The 21,154-nt window shown below is 37.9% G+C and overlaps 1 protein-coding gene across 1 annotated transcript in view; it reads left to right on the top strand.

The window, feature by feature from the left end:
* LOC140931625 (mitogen-activated protein kinase kinase kinase 20-like) overlaps nt 1–15,548 on the top strand; it is a 25,857-nt gene extending 10,309 nt beyond the window's left edge. The window contains exons 3-25 of the mRNA XM_073381421.1: nt 167–259; nt 939–1,004; nt 1,140–1,168; nt 2,019–2,102; nt 2,575–2,628; nt 3,047–3,133; nt 3,932–4,006; nt 4,313–4,367; nt 4,698–4,749; nt 5,669–5,747; nt 6,526–6,585; nt 7,614–7,658; nt 7,769–7,799; nt 8,568–8,631; nt 8,756–8,828; nt 9,639–9,704; nt 10,638–10,739; nt 11,207–11,269; nt 12,159–12,209; nt 12,680–12,757; nt 13,064–13,252; nt 14,097–14,352; nt 14,773–15,548. Of these exons, the coding sequence (XP_073237522.1) occupies nt 167–259; nt 939–1,004; nt 1,140–1,168; nt 2,019–2,102; nt 2,575–2,628; nt 3,047–3,133; nt 3,932–4,006; nt 4,313–4,367; nt 4,698–4,749; nt 5,669–5,747; nt 6,526–6,585; nt 7,614–7,658; nt 7,769–7,799; nt 8,568–8,631; nt 8,756–8,828; nt 9,639–9,704; nt 10,638–10,739; nt 11,207–11,269; nt 12,159–12,209; nt 12,680–12,757; nt 13,064–13,252; nt 14,097–14,352; nt 14,773–15,548 (2,528 nt within the window). The remainder of the gene's footprint in view (nt 1–166; nt 260–938; nt 1,005–1,139; nt 1,169–2,018; nt 2,103–2,574; nt 2,629–3,046; nt 3,134–3,931; nt 4,007–4,312; nt 4,368–4,697; nt 4,750–5,668; nt 5,748–6,525; nt 6,586–7,613; nt 7,659–7,768; nt 7,800–8,567; nt 8,632–8,755; nt 8,829–9,638; nt 9,705–10,637; nt 10,740–11,206; nt 11,270–12,158; nt 12,210–12,679; nt 12,758–13,063; nt 13,253–14,096; nt 14,353–14,772) is intronic.
* Nucleotides 15,549–21,154: the final 5,606 nt, after the last annotated feature.

Here is a 21,154-nt window from a genome sequence, read left to right as displayed (position 1 = left end):
TTGGTGAAAAGAACAGCTGAGCCGTTCCAAATTGAAACAGGCATTGCTAATTGATTCAGATGCCAAACTTTCCATGTACTTAATTCAATGTACATGTATTAGGTTCGGCTCATGAAAAGTTCGGCATCTGAACTGGGCCTAACTGTCAAACTTCTAATTGTCTCAGAATATGCTGCCAAAGGATGCCTTTTTGATTATCTGACAAACAACCAGCTAAACTTTGGTCAGATCCTAAGGTGGTCAACTGACATTGCTGTTGGTAAGTACAGATTGCATGTAATGTATGTTTACAGTGTCAGTCAAGTCAAGTCAACTTCATTTAGGCAGGGAACTGTCAGCCACTGGCTTGTATCAAAAGGGACCCTGCGTAAATTATATGACTACATGATAAAAATTTAAAAATTAGAAATTACTTAAAAATTCTGTACAAGGGTTTTAAAAAGTAAAGAAAAGTCACTGTAGATATTTTCGTTAACATAATGCATGTAAGTTCATTAGCCAAAGGGTGCTACTATGTAATGCTACTGCATGTCAACAAAATGACAGAAGCAGAATTTACCCACAGTTAGTGTCAAGTGTAGTTAACTGTTGGTGTGATTAAAGTGCAGATTTGCCTCAGTGATTTTCATTTGACACTGTAAATTGGCTAATTAATAATGGTTAGTCATTCAAGACAGTTTTTAATAGCTTCCCATGCACTGTAAACAGGACATTCTTAGGACTTTATCACATGTTTCCTCCCTCGTGGGAAAGGAACACATGACAAAGCCCTAGAAATGTCTGTGTGAGAGCCTTAAAGAAGTTAATTCAAAAACCCGTTTTGTAAGCCTGCTGGAATTCAATCCACAACCGTCCACTCACAAGACCACTGCTTTAATTCTAAGCCAACTTAACTACGGAGTGATGTAACTCTGCTACTTTTTCATGTTTTGTTCAAGGAATCAATTATCTACATAATGAGGCTCCAGTTAAAGTGATTCATAGGGACTTGAAGTCTAAAAATGGTAAGCTTTGCTTTGTTATCAAGGTTACCTGTTTGCAAATAATTATTCACTTTTTTAAAAAATATTCCATGATGTGCTTCTTCTAAAATTTTTAAGAGATAACACAAGTAACTTTTTTTATCTGTTTGTTTTCAGTCGTGATTTGCTCTAACTTATGTGTCAAGGTAAGTGGCAAATAATTCTGAAATTATTTTTGATTTTTTTTAAAATATTACATTACTGTAATGTTAGGCTTTGTATGTTCCATATACAGTGTAGACTGTCTAGTGAAAGTTCTGTAGCAAGGATCTATTATTTTTTTCAACTTAGATTTAGTGGTGTTGCTTCTGTCAGTTAAAAGTAATTTATTAATAATTGTATTAGTACACAAAAAGAAATATATATATTTAGAGATACGATATGTACTTTAAAGTATGGATTTCAACCAGCTGTAATCATGAAATGAATGCAGGTTTTGAAAGCATGCTTGTCTTGATGATAGATGTACAGTACCACTCAAAAAAAAAAATTGACAGTCTCGACTTGAGACTTGAAACTCGATTCACTCATCTCAAAGCTCGCATGATTAGAGTTTCATGACACGAGAATCAAGTCTCGAGACACGAGAATCAAGTTTCGAGTTTCAGTAAACTAAGTCTTGCATTTTTGAATCTTCATCACTCAAAAGGGTTTCAAGAAAACAATTTTTTCCTCAAGAAAAATAACAATAGCCATTTGCACATAAATATGGCAAGAATCAACTAGACTCTTTCAAGAACTGAGCTTCGAGTCTCGAAGATCCAGACGCAAGTCAGTGAGTGACTGTCAACTTACTTTTGAGTGATACTGCACACTGTATTATTAATTTTTAGTAGTGGCAGAGCTTCTTAAACCATATGTAATGATGTGAATTCCTGCAATGATACCTATTGTTAATTTTGGGAAAAGATGCCTTTGAATCTTTCTAGAAGGTTGTTGCTTAAATTTCCAAATATATTTTTACTGACTTTGTTTTTTATTTACTGTATGTTGTAGATTTGTGATTTTGGTACCTCAAAATTCCTTGCCAACACCACAAAAATGTCACTTGTTGGGACATATCCGTGGATGGCACCTGAGGTGATTAGCATTTCAATTCTCTTTACTTTTAACACTGAGCATCTTACAGAAAGTATTTGTTGAATGATTTTCAATCCCAGCAGAGGTGGGGTACCCCCATATGAAAGAGATGGCGATGTTCATCAGAAAATTAAAATTAAACCTCTAAATCATGGCTTGGGCTTTGTTCGACCCTTAAAGGAAACTTACACTCCAGCGCAGTAATAAGACTTTTTTAAAAGATATTTCTTTGTGCACAACCCTAATTGATATTTTTGTAGGACAGGGATAGTTGCCTGCAGTCCCAAAAATCTTAACTAAGACCAAAAGCTGCAATTTCTACCCCTAAGGGAGGCAAAAAGTATACCATCATTTTCAAATGGCAGTTCCCCCCCCCCCCCCAGGGGTTTAATGCAGCGATGTATGTATCTACAAATGCATAATAATTATGTCACACTGACCTAAAATGTTCATTATTTTTGTTTGGAATCAGGTCATCCAAAGCATGCCTGTGTCTGAAGCTTGTGACACATTCTCTTATGCTGTGGTGAGTTGTGGGGGGAAAAAAAGTTGTTTGAAATTGAGATAAGCATAAATTTTTGGTGAAAGTCAAAAGGAGTACTTAAGAGGTTACTTAATTACTTACTTCAACCAGGATTCAGATGGACAAAGAACCACTTTGCGGATGTGCTACCTCCAGAAATCATTATTTATTTATTTATAAATTATTATGTTACAAAATGGTTTTAACAAAAAGTTAATGACCACTCTGCAAAAAGCTTACTGAGAGGTAAATTAACCTCCCCAATCTCTAGAACACTACTGTTTTAATGAATTGCTGTTTTGATTTCAAGATTAATTTTGTTAATGACACAAGAGCCACTGGGGGACTTTACGTACATGTATCTTTCTGGTTACTACATGCTAACATGAATCATTTATATGTATGTATGTTATTTTTGCAGCTCTTGTGGGAGATGTTAACTCAAGAGGTACCATTTAAAGGACTCATGGGAGTTCAAATAGCATGGCTGGTGGTAGTGGATGGAGAGGTACTGTGTGGATAGCATTATATGCTGTCTGAACATGATACGTTACTATCCTGTGTCTGCACAAATTATTAAACCTCTCAATTTATTCTTAAGTCACTCCTTTTTTTTACTAAAAAAAACATAATTATTGGGGAATGGGACATGCATGAAGAATCATAGTCCCCTCCTAATTGTTGTGAAGGGCACCAGGAATTATTATTATTTATTCTAAAATCACTAAAGTCACTCCTTTTTTTACTAACGTAATTATTGGGGAATGAGACATGCATGAAAAATGTTATGCTTCTAAACACCTCTAGCCTTAATAGAAGACAAAACAATTGTGAAGAACCAAGATGGGGGTCTCAAAGTGCCCTTGTTTGACCTTTAGCAATGTCATATTTAGATGCAAAATCTCATTGGTTCCTAGCATCAACTCATAGTACCTCCAACCTTATTGGCCCCTGCATCACACAAACAAACACACAAAGCCACAAGATACATACATACCCTTAGACCACTAACACATGAGCTATTTTTTTCAAAATAGTTCAAAAATAAATATGGATCCCTGGTCAAGTTTAGTTGTTCTGATGAGACAACAGTTAAAATACAGTCAAACATTGATGCATGACCCTTCAGCTCTTTTGTGAGAACAGAAAACCAAAAATCATTTTTCCCATTAAAAGCATTGCCCTTCGAGCTTCTTTGTTGCAAGTGACCACCACATTTTCATTTAGCATTTTGGCTGGGGGTCTATATATGTAGGGTATAAATTACAAAAAACGAATGTGTGATGGTTGTTTTAAAATCTTCCAGCGATTGACCATACCAAGCAGCTGTCCTGGAAAGTTTGCAAATCTCATGAAGAAATGTTGGATAGCTGACCCAAAGGTACTATTAACTTAATCAGCTGTTTATAGAGTGTTTGCACTCACGTGGCCAGTATCTATGGAAATTTATTGGAACAAAGAAAGTGTTTACATAAGAAAAGAGTTCAACTCCCAGAGGACTGGTTTGGGACACCAACATGGCCACTGTTTCATTGTTTTGGGACACCAATATGGCCACCGTGACATCATGAGAAAACACTCTATAATCAATATTTTTGTTTCTTATCAGTTATGGTACCTTTGGTTTTGTAAACTTAATGTTTGCATGCTCGCAGCTAAAAAAAAATTCTCTTTTTTCCATTGACAGAAACGGCCTAATTTTAGTGAAATACTGACAGAACTGAAATCAATGGATGGTGATGGTAAGTATTAAAATATTATTATTTAGTAATAATATATTTTTTTATTTGTCTGTTTGGCCGACTGCATTCAGAGGCACTAGAGTTTTGAGGACCTAAGTTTAATGCAGCTGTACATGTAACAAGAGAATAGTTATAACACTATAAAAACTGAAAGTACAAATTATTATTAAAAGGCTATTATTATTATTATTATTATTATTATTATTATTATTATTATTTTTATTATTATTACTACTATTATTATTATTATTATGGATTCATTGGTATTATTATTAAGCCATGCATCAGCAGTAGATGCAAAACATGATGATATTGCACTTTTTTTTTCAGCATCCTTACAGCAGGAGACTGATTCTTTCATAGAGCAGAAAAAAGAATGGAGGTACAAAAATTATTAGCATTAAAAATATGAGTACAAATAGACCTTTTTACCGATACGGCGGCCATATTGAATTAATTCGATGTAAAGAGTATTATAGGATGCCCAGGGGGCATGAGCACATTTCATTTGTGTTTTTGAGCGCTTTTCGGAACATTTTTTCTTAAAGTTTTCTTAGAATAAGATTGTAATGAGAGAGAAGATCCTTATGCCGTGTTTGGATGTAATAATGATCGCCTTTTTCTAGAAATATGGTCTTTCACTGTATATTTCTCGGGAAAAAGGCGATCATTATTACATCCAAACACGGCACAGGGATCTTTTTCCCCATTACAATCTTATTCTAAGAAAAATTCAAGAAAAAATGTCCCGAAAAGCGCTCGAAAATACAAACGAAATGTGCTCATCCTATAATACTCCTTGAATCGAATTAATTCAATATGGCCGCCGTATCGGTAAAAAGGTCTATTGATAACCGAAAATCACCCCGTTTTGCCCTCTTCAGCGTTTATTCATGTACATGTAGCCCGAAGAGCTTGTGGTGCCAAGCAAATAATCTGGAAAAAAATTGTTCAAAATAATTGAAGTTGTAATAAGGCTGAAAATTCCGGTTGTTGAAAGGCAAAAGGTCGCTTACATGTACCCATAAAATTAATTTGGCCACTGCCAAGAAACGAATCCAGCTAGTGATCAAAGTGAAAGAAACAACTCCAGACCTTAGGATTGCAACTCTGGCACTTTGAACACTTAAGTCTCACCTTTTCCACATGACATGCTAGCATTTAATACGTTGATTTTTTGTTGGTTTTTTTTTGACTGCTTGATTTTTTAGTACAGTATTGGACTAGATATCATAGACAATGTATCATATGAATTATAGCAGAAGATAAAATAGTTTGTGTATTTATCTTTTACCTTTTAGCAATGAAATTGAAACTACATTAAACAAACTGAAAAAGTTAGAAAAGGATCTGACGGTTAAAGAGCGAGAATTGCGTGATGTAAGTTACATACAATATTAGTGTTTTTGTTGGGTTGGGGGAGGAGTCGGTAGTTTCTACAATTTTGCTTACAGTTCCTGCATGTAAGAAGTGCTCCATGTATCTTGCTTTTTTGCTTGTTATTAACATAATTAGCAATTACTGGGTATGGTTTAGTATGATCTGAAGAATTATGGAGATCGAGGAGGATGTTTCGGCCAAGGCGGATAACACCCTCTGAGATCTGCATAATATTTTTAATTGTTTTGTCATTCAGCCAAAATAATTCCTAGTTTAGAAAACAAGCTAAAACTTGCTTACCTCGATCGATGTTAAGTTTTCGTCTTCATTTTCCTTTTACTCAGAACGTTCAGGATATAAAGGGATGTTTAGTCTAGTGGGTATTCTCCAAATAGCAGATGTCATTCGTTAGGTTGTATTCTTGCCATGTTTTTAGGCAGTAGTTCGGTTATTTCTTCTTCGCAAAACGTTAAATGTTCACCGCCACTTTCTACTGCGTTATCAAAAAAAAGCAACTTCTTCCCAGGTCTTCTCAGTGCCCGTCCCTTTTTCTGGCGATTATGCAATTCTGAGGTCATTTCAGGATATCGCAAAAGTCGTCCAAATTTGGCCAACGCTAACTGGGATTTGAGCCAATCAGAAAGGGAGAAATATTTTGAATTAATAATATTAGGCCCCTAATGGTTACATCAGAGTGTTATACTGCGTAATAGCCTACTATTTATTTCACGGGTTAAATAAACACAGTTGTTAACACTGATTATCATATTTTGTACAGAGAGAGCTACGTATTCTTGAAAAAGAAAAGGAAATAAATGAATTGCAGTCAGTTTCCAAGGTATGTGACACTAATAAAATTACAACAAAAAAACGTAACCCAAGGGTTGGCATAACTGTCTCGAATTCTCCCAACCCCTCTCGTGTTTATATCAGGCTATGCAAACACGGAAAACGTTTTCTATTGCTTAATTATATATATATAGATAGGAGAAGTGGAATTGGTATGTGTAATCAAATGGTGACGAGTGAAATTAGGGAATAATTTCACGCGCTTTTTGTCCAAATCCTAATAATTTCCCGAGCCTTTAGGCGAGGGAAATTAAGGCTCGGGAAATTATTAAGATTTGGACAAAACGCAAGTGAAATTATTCCCTAATTTCACGATTATACCATTTGATTACCTATTAATATCATGGGTGACGAATTACGTTAGCAATCTTGGATTTTTGACATGTTTTTCCTGGATCGTATCGATCGAGAATTCCACTCCCTCAAATGTTTAGACCTTAAATTTGGCTTGTAAAGTTCAGAATTTTTAAGACTATTTCGACAAAATACCTGTTAGAATCCTTCTTGATGTTCTCTTGTGTGTTCAGGTTTTCTAAAGCGTCTTTTCCATCTTCATTCACGGCATTTTAAAACTTCGTCGCCATCTTGACACTGAGAAGTAAGAAGGTTGCCATGGCAATTTTGTAATTTCACATGTGTAATTACAAATTAACGCTGGAATTTCGCGCCAAAATTAAGGAGTAATTCGTCACCTATGATATTATTGTAGGTAATTCCATGGATAATAGAAAGACTGTCTTTCTATTATCCATGGTAATTCGTTCTCAGGTTAAACCAGATTTTTCTTTGTCTCTAATGAATAATTAGTGCTAAGAATCGAAGGAAATTCTGAAACAAATTAGTTTGAATACTGTTTTAACTTGAGAACGGATATTACATACAACACAACTACTGGGTCAATATTAGCCAATTAATTTACAGTCGTAATAAACTCTGCAATGACGTATTACATGTGTAAGATTACAGGAACGTTCTTTTATTTCAAGAATCTGCTTAATCCAGTAAAATTTCTTTCAGGTCCTGGACAAACATGACGTCAATGCTTGGACACCAGATGATGTGGTAAAAGTTGTATTATTATGATTAAGATCAGATTCTGCTCTCTTTAATAACAAATACATGTAGTTGATTCTCATTTTTGACATTTTATTTTATGTCATTTTTTTTTTCAGGCACTGTGGCTTCAGCAAGTTGCTCAGAATAGTAAGTCATCACCAATAGGCTGTATTTTGTTGTCTCTAGTACGTATCTTAAAGTTCCAAAGGAAATGACCTATGCTACTTTAAACTCGATCGCGACTTTTAGAGACGGTTTCTACTTTCGGGGAATCTCTACTTTCTAAACGCTTAAATGTGTACCGTAAGTGGACTGTTCGAAGGTATTACAATCCGAGAAATGTAAAAATGTACACACACTGTGTTACTACGTGTTTATGTCCACTCATGTAAGAATTTACACGTTTCACCCGTTTAACGCATAAGAGACAAGTAACAAGAATATTTCTTGTCCAGGATCGATCTTGCTAGCAAATTGTTTTTCGCAATTTTAGCAAAAAAAATTGATTCACAAGAAAATTTTGTGTGACACTCACCTATTACAAGAGTACCAGGAATGTTACTTTTTCGATTTTTGCGAAATTTGCGGACTCCTTGAGGCCCCTCTTGGCCTTTCTCATTCTAAGTCTAGAATTTTGTTAAATTTGTTATTCTTGCTACTCTTGCGATATTTGCAAGTGAGTGTCGCACAAAATTTTCTTGTGAATCTTTTTTTTTTTGCTAAAATTACGAAAACAAATTTGCTGGCAAATTTTTGTTAACATGATCGATCCTGGACATGTCTCAGTATTTTCAACGATATAGCCTTGACGGTTTCTTCTTCCTCAAAGTAAATCAAAACCACTTACTTTAGTAACAAAACCAAAAATGCCCGTTTTGATGGTCTGTTTGTATTTCTATTTTTTTTTTTCGATAGGTGGAGATAAAGACCTGGTCATGTATGTGCCTTTGTTTCTAGACAATCACATCACTGGTAGAAGGTAAGAGCATTAACTATAAGCCTCGCAATATAACTTTGTTACAGCTACATTAGTTTGTATTTGCAGCTTGCAAGTATAATGTTGTTGCATGATTAATACAACAAATGGTATCTTATCTATACAGGCTTCTCCTACTCACAGAAGACAATCTTAAAGCCCTAGGAGTAGAATCATATGGCTACAGGATTGAATTAATGGTAAATTAAACGTGCATTATTTTGTCATAACGTTACATTCAGTGACCTGTGGCTACCTCGCTGACAGCTTGAGAAGTAAAGAAAACGTATTACAGGTTTATCAGTGGTTTATAAAAATGATGGAACCATATTGTTCGTTTCTTTAAGGATGCAAAATATATGATGCCGTGTATTTGAACTGTCTTCAGTGTATTGACAGCTGTGGCGCTTTTTTTATTTATATATATATATTTATTTATTTACACCGGAACAACTGGTTTAGCATGAACCTACTTTAAACAGAGTCGTGTTAAAAAAATATAAAAATTAAGAGAAACATTATACAAAGAGTAGCACACTAAAAGTACGTAAGACATGCGACATTGAAAAGATCCAAGAGATGGCCTGGCGCTTGAAATGCCGTTTCGTCAATGACTTGAACGTATTTAAGTCCGTTGAAGATCTTATATAGGCACGTGCACCATTGATCCTAAAACTGCCCTGGTACTTGGTCGTTTTAGCCAAAGGCAGCCGCAACTGATCACGTTGTCTGGTGAAGTGAGAGTGAGTGGATTTTGTGAGCGTGCCTAAGTTCATTCACAAGAATTCTGCATGAAGGAATCAAATTTATGAATCACCACCAGATATCACTTGAATTCAACTGAGAAGGACCTACCAAAAGAAAGCAATCGAGAACATTCAGTTCAATTTTCCGCTTAAATTCGAGAAATATCACGAAGACTTGATCCAGTGTTTGGAATTATAAACTAAAAATGTAAATGCTTTCTTTAGTCAAAAACTTTGTACTTTTTTTGTGCCGTTCCTTTATAGGAGCAGATTGTACATTTGAAGAGTGAAAGCGAGTCTATGATGCATTTTCCTCCACTTGGGGCTATGGTATGATGTACTTTATTGTTGTGCGTGGCGTCTCCAAAACAAGGAATGAAGTAACAGCCTAACTAACACTGTTTATACAAAAACGTGAAGTTTGTTCTTAATAGTTTTACCCACAACCCTTTAATCAGTGCAGGAAAATGCTGAAGTGTCAATGTCAGAAGTGAAGTGCTAATTGAGGAAACTGTGCTTTTTGCCCCCAGTGTCGCGTACGGAATTGGAACTGTCCTTTCTACCCAAGGGCTAAACCCTTCTCCTCTCTTTCGACAAGAAATTGCATTAACCAGCTTAATTATTAAAGTGAAGTAAATACACACTTGGGAGTAATCTAGATGGTATTGTTAATTTATAAAACTGTAATACGATGTGGTTTATAGATCGATAAGGTGGTTTGTAAATGCTAAAGCTTAAAACCCCATTATAACAGTCTTTAACTATAGAGTACTAAAGTGATGACGTCATAAAAATGAAATTTCTGAAATTATGGGATTTGTCAGGACATTCTGAAAGGACAATGTCCAAGAGGCCTACTTGCCAAAAATGAGCATTTTGCGGCAAATTGTCTCTGAGATCGTAGCCCAGTTATACTCAGAAAACTCCATACAAACCCTTCTAAATTTTTTTTGGGTCGACCCAAAAAAAATTTAGAAGGGTTTGTATGGAGTTTTGCAAGCATAACTGGGCTACGATCTCAGAGACAATTTGTCCCCAAATGCTCATTTTTGGCAAGTAGGCCTCTTGGACATTGTTCTTTCAGAATGTCCTGACAAATCCCATAATTTCAGAAATTTCTTTTTTATGACGTCACACTTTAGTACTCTATTTCAAAATGAGTTTTCTTTAATTCAATTTTAATCTAAGCACAGTTCCCCAATCCATCCCACCTATACACTTGCACTCCGCAGTTGGTGACAAACTTAATCTTCTATTTTACAGAACGGTCTGTCATTAACAGACTGCAGTCCGGGCAATCAACAGCAACAGTCCAATCTCATTCTTTTGATTGGAAATCACTGCAGAATGGGACAATCTTCTCAGGTAAGTAGTGACTAGTTTTTTTGGCCGCCAGCACTTGGGTAACAGATTAAGGACTTTAGAGAGCTTGACGACAGCGGCGGCAACGAGAATTGTAAAAAAGCAATAGGTTTAGATTGGCAAAACAACAAATTTGCACGTGCAACATGCTCTTTTGTACATTTCTTTGCCGTACGGTTGTTGCACGACTACAACATGAAGCTTGCCAACATCACCTTTTGTCAGTTAAGACAAGACAATCATTTCCTTTTTCTTTCTCTGAACCAATATACAAACCTTTAGATTTCTACTCCAGAAAAAATTGGCAACATTAGAGAAAGTGAATTGGATGGATTAAGAACAACGAATTTTGAAGCAGCACAAGTTCACTCTTTAAGTCCATTTTTTTTTCTCAGAGAGGTCCCTTGAAACGTTTTTGTAAAAAAGCCAAGCCAAAAAATCATCTTGCCTTTATTATTTTGCTTCACCAGGAACACAAATGGAAGATGTTCATCGAGATTGATGGTGAAGAAAAAGTCTTGCTTCTAGTAAAGGTACGTTCTTACACACACCGTGAGAAAAGTAATCCAACTAACGCGGTATTTCTCTCGCGGTACATGATGTGTCATTTACCGGGATTAAAGCGGCCACACTCAAGCCTGTTTTTCTCGCGTTACTCGGTTCGAGCAATGCATGTATTACGCGAAAAACGTCAGAGCCGCTCTTCTGATTGGTTGTTTTATATCGTGGTACTCAGAAACCCAAGATAAAGATTTCAGTAGCTGTCACGGTCCCTTTCCCCACCCGCGAGGGGGGAGGGCCTATGCGGGGAGGTTGGGCCCGAAAGGGGTAGCTTTTTCAGTCCTCAGGTACAGAAATGAGTAGTGATTTCACTAGCTGAAGTTAAAGAAGGGTAGGCAAATCTTTATTTCGGTCTGCGAAAGGCCTAAATACGCCAACCGACACATTTTATGGCTTTGAAAAGACAAACTAACCTGGTTTAGTGATTTATTCATATTAAAAAGACGGTACATTTACAGCAGCTTAAAGAGATGCAGAGTTGTAAATTAGGTTTGTAAAAGAGCTACCATTTGTCAAAGGTAACGAAGTGGGTACCTTGTTTGTAAAAAATGGTAAGGGTATGGGGTACGACATCGGGGCAGAGCCTCCCCATATAAAACCTTAAGTTCCCGCCTCCAGGGTCGGACTTTGGGAAGGAGCCTCCTCGTAAAAAAAACTTTGCTGAGTTCCCCCTCTCCCCAGTCTCTGTTTTTGAACATCTCACGTTTTCATGGTTACCAAAGTGATCACAGTGTTAGTTCTGTGCCTTCCGAAACTGAAAGGCCTTATATCGCGAGAAAGAACGTTCAGTGTAGCTGCAACTATTGTTTTGTCTAATTAATAGTTTGACCCGTGACCCTTTTTTTTTTTGCTTAATTCCAGAGCGTTGCATTTCTGAACAAGTCTTCCAGTGAGCTTCAAACTCTGAATAAGGTATGACTTCCTTTCATTTTACGATTTCATTATTCAAGAAAGCCGCACATTTAGTTTATTGGTAACCTTTTCGCTGCCGTCGTTGCTAAGGTTCCCTTAAAATTGTTTTCGAAAACTTCAGTTTCGTGTCGCGTTGAAAGTGTTTGCAAAAGATTCCACTTTCTCTTGGATCAGTTACTGCTACATACCAGCTAGCCCATTTCTTTACTTTAAACTGGATTAGGTGATGTTGAGGTTGTTGGTGATTTTGTTTGTGCAAGTGTGGACGCAAGGCCAAGACGCATAGAAGTGTATTAGGCCCCGTCGACCGGAATCCGGGAAGGCTAAAACGACTTAATTCCTACATACATACTTAATTGCCTTCCAGACGTTTTGGTTTAAATTGTGAATACGAATTCGCAAATTCGTCGGATTCAATAAAATACTTGGTGGTATTATACTTGACTAACCTATTGCTCTGGTTTTTAAAGCCACCTTATGTCATGGACCGCTGGCAGCCTTGTACTGCAGATGCAGCTCCTATCGTCGAATGCACCGTTACTTACGAGGTACATTGTAACGTAACAAAAATAATCTGCTTAAAAAGGGACTGGGAGAATGCATGGTATTATTTACTGCTTGGGATGTGATTTACCAGGGTGGAGGCGTTTAGTTTGATTTGGTGTTAGTACCTATTGATAAAGAGTGTATATTAACTGAAGAATATTGCATTGTTGATCACTTCAGTGTCAAAAAGGTCTTTGAGTTCTCTTAACTTTTCTTCAAGTTTGAGTCTGTGAGTCCTAAAACTGCTTAAAATTGTGTGTCCTTCTCTTTTAAAATTTAACGAAGTGAATGTACCGTTTCTTTGGCAGAATACCGTTAAGAAGCCAAGAACGACAAAACATCTTTACACAGTTGTACTTCAGGAAGGTGGATCAACTGTTACTAAAACTGTGCAGTTAACACTGAAGCAGTCTAGAGGGACCAATGCTAGGATAAACAACCGTCTTGAGACAATTCCCTCTAACTCACCCACCCCTCCTGGGTCACCTGTTGTTAAGGTAAGCCAAAGGGCTGGTCACTTTCCAGTGTCGTCATTAGGAAATCACCAGTGAGTTAACGCAACAGGACGACAGAAAAGAGAAGACGGCAAAGCACTTGTGTGACAAACGTGACGGGACTATCACTTGCGTGTTTTGTCGTGATCTTCACAGAACATTTCATGTTTTTGGTCTTTAATAAAAAGATGTGCAAAGTTTTTCTCAAACATAATTATTTTCACGCTTGTCACACAGTGTTTGCCGTTCTCTTTCCTCTCCAGTCGTCCTGTCGCGTGAGTTCACTACTTGCTAGGGACGGCGACAGTGAAGGCGGTGACATGCGACAATATTATGAAGCGTCATTTTGAACAGAATCGCAATTATTCTCATTCGCCTGAATTCTTAGATACCGTAATCAGATTCAGAAAGAGAGAGAACCATTCATTGTCATGTGTTGAGTCGCATAAGTAAATTTTCGTCGTAATAGATAGGTGAACGCCTGCGAGCAGTCTTTCTGGGGAGAGGGGGGTGGGGTTGGGGAACTCAGAACTTCCCAGCTTGCTGGCTTATTTTACCAATTTCTCTTTAGACATTCTCAATTCTGTCGCCGTCGAGGTTTCTAAATGTGATGTTACATGGGACGAATCGCAATATGGCGATATTCAGCGTAACACAGCGTTTCAACATTTTTATGGATAGTGACAACGTTGTTTCAATATTGCAATACTGAGTTGCGAAAAGATTGTCGTTGCAAATTGTCCCGTGTCTATGAAAGGTGTCTATTAAACCTTTTATTGGATTACTCTAACGACTATTGTGTACAATTGACCTAACCTGGTTGTATTCGTTATTGTTGTATTACCAGACCTCAAGTTCAAGACGCTCGTCCCTCTCCAGTCTCCCACAGCCCCTATTGAACGCGGTTCGTCCGAAGCAGGAAAGTCTGGATCCATTCCCAGTGACATGGGCCCAGAAAGTAGCCTTAAATTGTTCTCCGAGTCCTACGAAGAGGCCTTTAGAAAGTCGGCAAAGAGTGGTTTCTTCTTCTAGTGCCTCTAGTTTGCAAAGCCGGCCAAACAACAATCCTTGGTGTGCGTCAACTGGCTTTCAGTCTGGGAGAGGTTTGTATTTTAAACTAGTAAGCACGTCAACGTTACGATCAAATAATTCTATGGTCGTACGCAGTTCCTTTGACCGTAAAACAAATTCTCCATTGAACAATCTTGTTCGGTCCAGCTGACTGGATGTTGACCTCTTTTTTTTTTCGTTTTTGTTGACCCTCACGCTTGGTGAATATCGCGTTTATTACCCTCACGCTTGGTGAGTAACGCGTATTATACCCTCATGCTTGGTAAATATTGCGTATATTACCTTTGGCGCCATTTGAACGGTTAACACAGGCTGACTTCTTAACTCAGGTTTGATTATCCCAAGGTGCGGATTTTTTTTTTCTCATTGGTTTTGAAGATCTATGCGTATACAATACTACCCGTCCGATTCGTCAGATGACAACGATTTCAATTTTTTGTTATAATTTACAGGCCATTCTCCTAACTGGGATGCAAGTTGGATCTCGGACAGTAATCCTAAACCTCGCTCGACTTCTTCCCCACCTGCATTTTCACAAGGAACTGGGCAAGAGTCAAGAATGAACCAGGAGCATCGGCAAGCACGAGGGAGGGGAGGCAGAGGAAGAAATTCCCGAGGGGGACGCGGTTGGGATCAGGGTTATCAACGAAGTGTCAGCGATTCAAAGTATGCGGCAAAGAGCGCGCACTTTCAAGACACCAAAAGGGTGAATGAGCGTACGATTGCTAGTGAAGGAGGTTTGCGGAATACTTCAAGAAAGGGCAGAGACTCTTCTAGCAAACGCTTAGAACGGAACGGTAAAACTCACACTCGGGATAGTGGAGCTGCTAGTAGAGAGACAAATAGTTCTGATAGTTCTACGCGTAGCGAAAGGGGAGAAAGCAGCATTGGAAGTGTAAATAGTAACGACAGCGGTGCTTGGTGTACCGTTACGCACAGAAGAGGAAGTTCCCAAATAACTGACAGCACAGATCCTAGAACGTTTGATAACTCGCTCGATAGGCGGTCTTTCGACCCAAGGAAAGATTCTTACAATCGGGGCAGGGGAGAACGGGGTAGAGGCAACCGGGGTAGTGGCGGCAGGGGTGGGAGTGACCGGGGTAGAGGAAACTGGGGTAGGGGTGACCGAGGTAGGGGTGCAACGCGGGGTAGGGGTGACTCGGGCATGGGTGGCCGGGGTAGGGGAGACCGGGGAAGAAGAGGTGTTGATAGGGGAGGCAGGTGGTAGATTTAAAATCGGAAAAGTTATTAGATTTTAGTTAAATAAGTTTCGGGGTTCGGATTTATTAGAGTGGTGGTACTCTATTCGCGTAAAAAAAAAAACACCCTTCTTGGTATTAGCGTTTTGCGTCCATATTTCGCGCGTGCGCTGTTTCCCCGAACAGTTTCTGCTTATTCGTGTTTTATTTTTCATCTTTCGTATTTTTCATTGCATTATCACTTTTAAACACGGCTCACTCGACGAATCACCTTTCCTACAACGCCTTTTTGTTGCATCACATTGAAAACTTATTGGATGTAAAAAAAAAAAACAAAAAACAAATAAATAATTAAAAAACAAACAAACAAGAAAAACCAAAAAATACTTACAAGACAAAAAATATAATTATATTACGAAAGGAAAAAAAGCTACTCATATAATGAATTGTCACGCTTCAGAATTTGACCCTCAAATGTTTGCATTCTAAATCCCTGTGGTATATCAAAATGAACAAGATACGGCAGGCTATTCTGCATGAAGTCTGTTTTTTATTGCCCAACGTATTTAAAATGGATTATAAGTTACCACAACGGTTAAGGTGAAAACTTCGCTTGGAAACAAAAGTTTTGGTTATCGAGTCGCTGTTTTAATTTGTTGACTTTTGTCTTGTGTTGATGAATTGTTCAGCGTCTGAATTTTAGGAGAAATGTTTGAAGATATTAGAGAGAGAATATGAATGAATAGTCATGTCTTTACGCTCCGTTTGGGGCTGTTGTTTTGCAGAGAACAGTAGAGAAATGCATCAATTCCTGTTAATGTTGATCATTGATTGTACTGTTTTTGTGCCTTCCTATTTGCTGTTTTCGTCGTTTTATCCTGAGTTGCATATTACGAACTGAAATGACTTCAGGTCTAGAATTCTTGTTTCAAGCCTTAGGTGTGCCAGCGTTGGTCCCACTCCCTACCAGAAAAAAGTACAAGGAAAAGGAAGACATTAAAGTAACGCTGGGGGAAACCTTTTGATGGAAACAGCACCCCATTTTGATGGGAGTCTGACACATCCCATTTAACCAGTTTCAGGGGACTGGTTATTCTACAATTAATTGATTTTAAATTTTCTCATTGGTAATTCTTGGTTTGCAATCACTTGACAAGACGGCCATATTGGTTGACAAAAACACTTCGGGGAATTTGCTTTGCATGCAGTGGAGGGAAAGACTTTTGGTTTTGACAACCAACCTGGCCGTCTGGACATTGGCTGCAAACAAGTCATACGAAGTTTCAAAGCGCATGTCTCCAGGGGCCCGTTTCTCAAAAGTCCCTTTAACTCAGTGTGGGGCCCTAAATCAAATATTCAATTCAAAATACTTGTGTATAAAGAATGAAAGCGCGAGTCATTGCTAAAAAGTCAGTCAATTTTGTTTTGTAACTGGTACTTTTATCATATTATCTGGAAAACTAATGAAACCTCGACCTTGAATGTTTACAAAACAACTTTCCCAAGCCGTGAATTATCGGGACTTTCGAGAAACGGGTCCCATATGAAAGGCATGTGAAAATTTAAAAGGACGTCCCAGCGCTAATATAATCTACGAATAAAATAGCAAAAATTTCCTTGTTGAAGAGTACAGGAAATTTCCGTGATTGTCTTGGTTTCTGTGTAACCAAGTAAATTATTTTTCTCAATTTTATACATTGATAGAATAATAAATTAATTTTCCAATTGAAACTGTCTTTTTTCTTCAAATCCATAAAGGAGCTTTTTGAATCTGCCACTCCTAGTAAAGGACGAAAATCACCATAAAACAAACAAAATCATTCCCTCGGGTTTTAGATCAGTTAAAGGGTTGTTCACATGGAAGGAGGAAGATCCCAGCACCAGGGAAGACCTTAGAAAGCGGAATAAACACGCAATTCGGGCCCTTCTGCTCTCTTTGTTAGCTTTGATAACTGCCTTTCAGCAGGAGCTGGCAGTTCTTTAAAACTGAACGTTTTTTGGTGACGCCAAACTAAATTGTGCTGTAGCTGTTCGGCTCTTTCGGTCTGTTTTTTCCTTGCCTGATAGAAGATTTAATTGTGCATAAGGATTGCAAGCGAGCACTGTTTGCGAAATGATATAAACGTGTCGATGAAAATACAATTGTTACGAGAGACGATGCAAGATTTCTCACCTTGCTCTGCTTCTCGCTCTCCCTCCTTGCCCGGTAATAAAGTCCATCAAACAATGCTAATGGAAGACCTTTTTTTCATTTAAGCAAATCCAGGTGTGAAATACAGGTCTCTTTCACTCAGGGATAAAAATATACATATAAACACAGCACCAAACAGCACATGAAATCTTCTGAGAAGCAGGAAATCGCCGCGTAATAGGCTAAAATCGCTCCTTCGATCCTCTCCGAATCGCGATGAACTTATTGAAATGGCCTTATGAAGCCAATAGCAAGCATCTAAGGCCACTATGAGATCTTCAAAATTCTCCAATTCGCTCTCTTCCGTAATGTTTTTTCAGAAAAGGAAGCAGTGTTTTGATCCCGGGTTTTGATTCATCTCTCTCACGAGATGGGTACTCGACCGTGTCAGGATTGAAATGAGGCACTCTAACAGTTTTACCCACGAACCTTTGTGGGTCGTGACGCACACCGCCTCAGTGTCACCCCGTAGATTTCCGAGAAGCCTGATCCTTTCTAAGAAAAGTTATAATTGTATGATGACGTAACTTTTCGCGGAAAGAGATAATTATAACCGTATAAAAACGGAACACCCTTTCTACAGATTAAACCGACGCAGCACAGTGAAGATATTACGAAGGAAACAAGTCGAAGAACACAGCTTAATTCAACTTGTTAGAGGTACTTCAACCCTTGTTCGTTTTATTCAAACATGTTCATGTTATTGAGATGTGTATGTAGGACTTAATCGAACCGTATTTTCACCGAGGATCCAGTCATGGCCGCCATGGGCTCCCTCTACACGCAACTGGAAGAATAGTACAATATAATTTCGTAAACTTGATTTCAGAAGTGTTAAAAACTGGAATAATCTTCAATGTATTGCAGCATACGCGTTCTTAACAAAAACAATAGTTTGCCTAATGTTACAACGTGAAGACCGAGGTGTTTTTGTCTAGTCGCTGTAGTCAATGTGAAAATGCTGATTAAAGCAAGTACAGTTGGATTTCAAACCAGCAGGGAATGCCTAATCACTCCCAAGTTTTAGTGATTAAATATAGGATCAGAAAACTACATGTGTAAGTGAATCAAGTTCCTCGATAGTTTTCCTGTATAATGTCTAGATTCACTACGTTTTTTAATCACTAATCTTGCACAGTCATTCGGCGTTCGGTAACTGTTCAAAGAGGCGATTTCATACCTAAATTGTTGTTGCAGCCAATGCTCTCCCTTTTTCTAGGGTTTTAAGGATATTAATAAGAACATAAAATGTAGAAAAGGAAACAAAGAACTGACTTTGAAAAATAGGTACCGATCATTTTATAGTCTTCAGCGAATTTATGCAGATTGAAGAAACACAATAAATTGGTCAACTACACTACAAGGTAATAGGAGATAACTTATCCTTTCAGATGAACCACTTTTAGCCCAGGATAAAAAACGTAGATTTAAGGCAACACCATGAGCACTGGCTATACTGAATAACAGAAATGTTTTGAAGTGAGGCTCCGATATAGAATGCCTCGTAGGTATGTAGGGTTGGAGTTAAACATTATCGATATAAATTCGGACATGTAGAAAAGAGATATTAAACCCACCGCTTCAAACGGTGTGCGACAAACGCAGACTGTAGACTCGCAGACTGGCAGGTAAACGAGGAAAGCTTTGTTGTGGAATGCTTTAACAATCCCAATCGCTAAAGTTTAAGTCATTTAAAAGTCTAGTTTAGGGATAGGGAATCTGTTAGAGCATTCTACAACAATGTTTACTTCGTTTGTCTGCCAGTCTACAGTCTACGTTTGTCGCACAGCGCCGCTTTCAATACAGAACTGAAAACTTAACGGTGAATTGTTTTGATGTCTGTTGTTTTCTGAACAGAAGATCAGAGTTGCTGGCAATATCCACAAAATGGACAAACCAGGATCGCAGTCCGGTGGACAACCGAAGAACCCGATGACTCAAGATGCAGCCGCCCGTATTCAGAGCTCTGAGGCGAAACAACATGGTGGTGGAGTGCCAAAAGGAGGCTTTTCTTCTCGTGCTCAATCTACTGCAGACAAGCGTGCAAACCAGAACAATTAGCAACATTTAAACAGGAAAATACACAAGCATTTAATTTATAAGTTGGGATTGAAATAAGCGGAGAAGTTAACTGAATAACTCTTATATTGATTAAATTGTTTTAATTGCACGTTCACGCAGCTGGCTAAGGGCCTTCCTTTGGTTGTTTTATCTAAGTAATATCAGAAACCCATGGGTTTCTGGTAATATATGTATCTTGAGATAAAATACGACTCTGTGGAAAACTTGATTGTTGCATGTAATTCTTAGGCTTGGCAAAAGACTAATAAAACTTGGTTTAAAAGCAAACTTTTGCGTGAAATGTTTCTATTCAAACACCTCTTGAAGTTACAGAGTTTAGAAAATAGCTCCTTCACTTTTTCACTGTTTCAATCCAACTAGCCTCAGCAACGAACTAAGCAGTGTATTTGCGGTTTTTCTTGGTATACCATGGCCAAACATTTTATTTTCATTGTCACACAGAAGCATGTACACGGATGTACCAAAATAAGGCCCAGTGGAGCTATGAATTTTTTTAGTTTTGTATTTAGATATGAAGGAAGACCGTCCTTTGACGTTTTTCCAAGAATCACAGGTGGACCACGTGAGTGACTTGTTTAGTGCTTGAGAAACCACCTAGTAAACAAGTATTTCCCAGAAATTTAAAATATCGGTCTTTGCCCCCTTCGTCCAAGAATCAAGTGCAAAGGGTGACCTAGGGTGCTAACCATTAGAGTTAAAAACTCAATTGGGGTGTTCAAAGCATAATGCTAAGCGAATTTAATATCAGTTTACCCTGAGAAGTGTTTCTTCCGTCACTATAAGCTTTGAATTAAAAAAAGGGGTAAAATTGTGTAGCGTTACTCTGGAAAGGCAACATTCTGTTAAGGTCGTACCACCCGAATTGAAAGGACTTCCTCATTTCGATTATATGGCAAGCAATCCTGTGTTCGATAAACAAGCCTTTCTAAGAATTTTTTTCATCGACCTCCGGCACAACTTGTAAACAGTCACAAGTGGGATTGGAACGTCTGACCAAAGACATTTAGCGAGGGAAGCTTACTTGACTAATCTGATTATTCTAGAATATTAAACATGTTTTTTTATTTATTATTTTTTATCATATACTCTGTTTTCGATAAGAGAATGTAACATTTGGAGGTTTAAACCCCCTTTTGATCACTGATAATAACCTAGGGGAATGCATGTTTAAATCTTTCATTAGAAATCGCAGGTGGTCCACGTGGCCATGAAGTTCCAAGAAAAGACACAAAACAAAGAAGAAAGAAAACAACCTGAATAATAAAGAAACTCAAAACTATGCATTTTTAATTTCGGACAATTTGACTCAGAGTCATCAAATATTTCAGTATTAGAAAACTAGCCTCGGTCAATCCATCAGCG

Source organism: Porites lutea, chromosome 3 (assembly GCF_958299795.1).
Source record: "Porites lutea chromosome 3, jaPorLute2.1, whole genome shotgun sequence".
Lineage (NCBI taxonomy): Eukaryota > Metazoa > Cnidaria > Anthozoa > Scleractinia > Poritidae > Porites > Porites lutea.
This window is presented reverse-complemented; position numbering and strand designations above follow the sequence as displayed.